At 41.2% G+C, this 3,693-nt stretch overlaps 1 protein-coding gene across 1 annotated transcript in view; it reads left to right on the forward strand.

The window, feature by feature from the left end:
- Positions 1-3,693, forward strand: part of Sult6b1 (sulfotransferase family 6B member 1) — an 18,567-nt gene that overhangs the window by 5,413 nt on the left and 9,461 nt on the right. Inside the window, exon 3 of the mRNA XM_005360778.2 lies at positions 2,582-2,671. Coding sequence (XP_005360835.2) covers positions 2,582-2,671 — 90 coding nt within the window. The remainder of the gene's footprint in view (positions 1-2,581; positions 2,672-3,693) is intronic.

Consider the following 3,693-nt stretch of genomic DNA (forward strand, 5'->3'; position numbering starts at 1 on the left):
TTCCTTAAGTGTCTTTCAGCCATTTTAGATTCCTCTGTTGAGAGTTATCTGTTTAGGTCTGTACTCCATTTTTTTTATTGGATTATGTGTTCTTTTGGTATCCAATTCTTGAGTTCTTTGCATATTTTAGAGACCAGACCTCTATCTGCTGTGGGGTTAGTGAAGATCTTTTCCTATTCTGTAGGCTGTCGTTTTGTCTTGTTGACCGTTCCCTTTGCTTTCCAGAAGCTTTTCAGTTTCAGGAGGTCCGATTTATTATTTGTTTCTCTCAGTGTCTGTGCTGCTGGGGTTATATTTTGGAAGTGGTCTCGTGTGCCAGTGTTTTCAAGTATACTTCCCACTTTCTCTTCTGTAAGGTTCAGTGTGGCTGGCTTTATGTTGAGGTCTTTGATCCATTTGGACTTGACAGACACCTTCTCTGTAAGACACATTCAAGCATCTCTGAAGCAGCCCTATGTAGAATTGGTCTTCATGTGGCCTGCGGCTCAGCTGCGTTACCTATTGGTTTGAATAAAGAGCTGCGTATCTAGTTCTGAGACAATTGCACTCTCCTCTAGGCTGTGCCGCTAATCCTCCTAGTAACTTCGTCATTCTGTGTGAGTCTTTATGTGACCCGGGGCCACACAATGGAGGAGGAACAGTACACTATTGCTTAATCTGAAAATGACCATCTATTTGATGTTGTACAAAGCACCCAAAACCTCAAAGCCTAACTCTAATCTCTAAAACAGAGGCTCCAATGTCTGCCTGAAAACAGTGTTGTGAATGGATGTAAAGTTATTGCAAATGCCACCGAAGACAGCCTAGTGCCCCTCAGCCATCGTCACCACTGATCACCACTTGGACGCATATTGTTGATTAATTTTTTTAATTTTTCAAAGTCTTGATTTATGTTTTTTGTTTGACTTGATGTCTCCATAGCTATTTTTAAAGAATTAGCTACAAATTTCTGAATATTATTTTATCACTAGAATTTTAACATAACTTATGAAGCTTTATGTGATCTCTTCAAGCGAAATGAAGCCTTGTCTTCCAAATAAAACGTATTAAAAAAATTAAACACGTATAAAGAATATAAACTAAAAACCCTTCACTATTTACGAGTTTTTTCAGACAGGTCTCCTGTGGCCTAGAATTCACTGTTTGCCTAGCCTGCTTTGAATTCATGTCCTTCCTGCCTCATCCTTCCTAGTACATATATAACCACGCCTTGAGGTGGCCATAAAACTTTGTTCTTTTTAATCATTGGTGGAAATAGATAACAGAAAATAATAAATTATTCTGTTCCTCAAGTGGACAAACATTTCATATATCATTTCTCAGATATTTAGGTAACCCAGGACTTCAATTCTGTTGGGATATTTGATTGTATGGGATTAATCCCAGCACTCTGGAGGCAGAGGCAGGAAGCTCTTTGAGTTGGAGGCTGACCTGGTCTACAAAGCAAGTTCCAAGGCAGTCAGAGCTATGCAGAGACACCCTGTCTCAAGGAGAAAATTGTATCTAGGGGCTAGAAAGGTATCTCAGTGGGTTAGAGCCTCTGCTGTGCAAGAACAAGGACCTGAGTTTAGACCTCAGATTCCACATAAAAAGCCAGGTGCTCCCATAATTCCATTGCTGTAGGTCACGGGGACAGGGGAATTGCTGGGCTTTTTGGCTGTCAGCCTAGATTCTTGTTCAGCCAGAGACTGTCTCAAAGCAACAGTGTGAACAGTGAGTGCTGCAGCAGGCCCCAGGGCCTTCCTCTGGCCGCTGAGGTACCGGTACAAACACATACATGCAAACATACACATTCCACACTCACAGATATACATGAGAGTACACACACACACACACACACACACACACATACACAGAAAAGTTCAAAAACAAATCTAGTTGTTAAAAATGGATTTTAAGGGGGCTGGAGAGATGGCTCAGCAGTTAAGAGCATTGCCTGCTCTTCCAAAAGTCCTGAGTTCAATTCCCAGCAACCACATGGTGGCTCACAACCATCTGGAATAAGGCTTGTTGCCCTCTTCTGGCCTTCAGGCATACATGTAGACAGAACATTGTATACATAATAAATAAATAAGTATTTTTAAAGAATGGATTTTAAGGAACAAGTCTTCTGACTTGGATATTTCTATCAGAGGCCATGATAGAGAAGAGATACAAATAAAACAGTGAAATGTGGGTTCTGAATTTGCTTGAACAGAAAGAATTTAAGTGACCAAGATTGAGAATGAAAAGCAGGATCCGATAAAATAATTTAGGTGAGATTAATGATTTGTTTATGATTCTTCATGAAAAAAAAATTGGGCACAGAAAAGAAAGTTATTATAGAGTGCTTGAAGCCACCACTTAGATGCCATGCTTCTAGGCAGCTGAACACACACACGTACACATACACACACATACATTCACACACTCAGACATGCACTATTTCATACACATGTTCTCTCACAGACACACATCCACTCAGACATCACATTCTCTCACATGCACTCTCACGAGCACACGGCCGTGCACACGCATTCTCTCTCACACTCTCTCTCTCACACACATACACACACACTCACCTTATTTTGCTATTTTGTAGAGAATGAAGCTGTTTCCTTCACCAAGGATCCTGACAACTCACCTCCACTATGACAAACTACCTCAGTCTGTCTTCAAGAGCAAAGCCAAGGTGAGTGAATTGAAACATATTAAAAGATTTATTTTCATTTTGCGTATGTATGTGTTTTGCCTGCATGTATGTATGTGTATCTGTTATGCCCAGATCCGCAAAGTCCCCCAAAAACCAACAATGAGACCGAGTCCTGTATAAAAAGCAGAGCCTTTATTCTCCACAAGTTTGCAAACTCGGACTCTCCGTCTGCCCAATGATCGGAATAACTGGAGAACCCCAAGCTCAGTTAGGGTTGGGTTTTTATAGTAGCAAAGGTGGGGATGAGGGATTTCTAAGGTTCAGGACCCCAGATTGGCTGACATTTGTCTAGGGGTGTCCTGGTGAGTGTGCTGGCAGGTGATCCTATCTACAATGGTTGGAACATTAGGAATTTCCTTTGGATGATCTGTTCCTGGGTGGTGCCTGGGTAATCTCAGTTTGTGGTTTTTCTTGGAACCAGGCATTGCCTTACAGTAAACTACTGAGACTCAGGCCCCTACTGACCTTGTCATGGCTGGGTCCTACATATCATGTGTGTGCTGAAGTTGAAACTTTCATGTATACGTACAGGCCATCCTTTTATTTCTCTGGATTTTGTTCACTTGTTTTGTCTAGACCTTGATTTTTGGCAGTGTTAGAGATCAAAGCCAGAGCCTCACAGGTACTAAGCAAGAACTCTACCACTGAGCTAGTCAGCCCTATAGTTATCGGCTTTTGGTGTGATGAGCTTGCTCATACTCATGGAAATTGAATATGTGAAATGCGTAATGTAGTATTTCTTTTATTGTTTCTTTCTTCTGATGTTTTTGCTGTGGCTGCGTACAAGCCAAATGCACTTCAATTTGTATAGAAAGCATACATAGAATGAAATGTGCAGCTTATTGTCATCAGTTTTACAATTCATAGCTTCAAAATCTCACACTTTTAAAGAATATAGTCTTAATGCTGGAGAGATGGCTCAGAGGTTAAGAGCATTGCCTGCTCTTCCAAAGGTCCTGAGTTCAATTCCCAGCAACCACATGGTGGCTCACAACCATCTG

The sequence above is a fragment of the Microtus ochrogaster genome, linkage group LG3, assembly GCF_000317375.1.
Source record: "Microtus ochrogaster isolate Prairie Vole_2 linkage group LG3, MicOch1.0, whole genome shotgun sequence".
NCBI lineage: Eukaryota > Metazoa > Chordata > Mammalia > Rodentia > Cricetidae > Microtus > Microtus ochrogaster.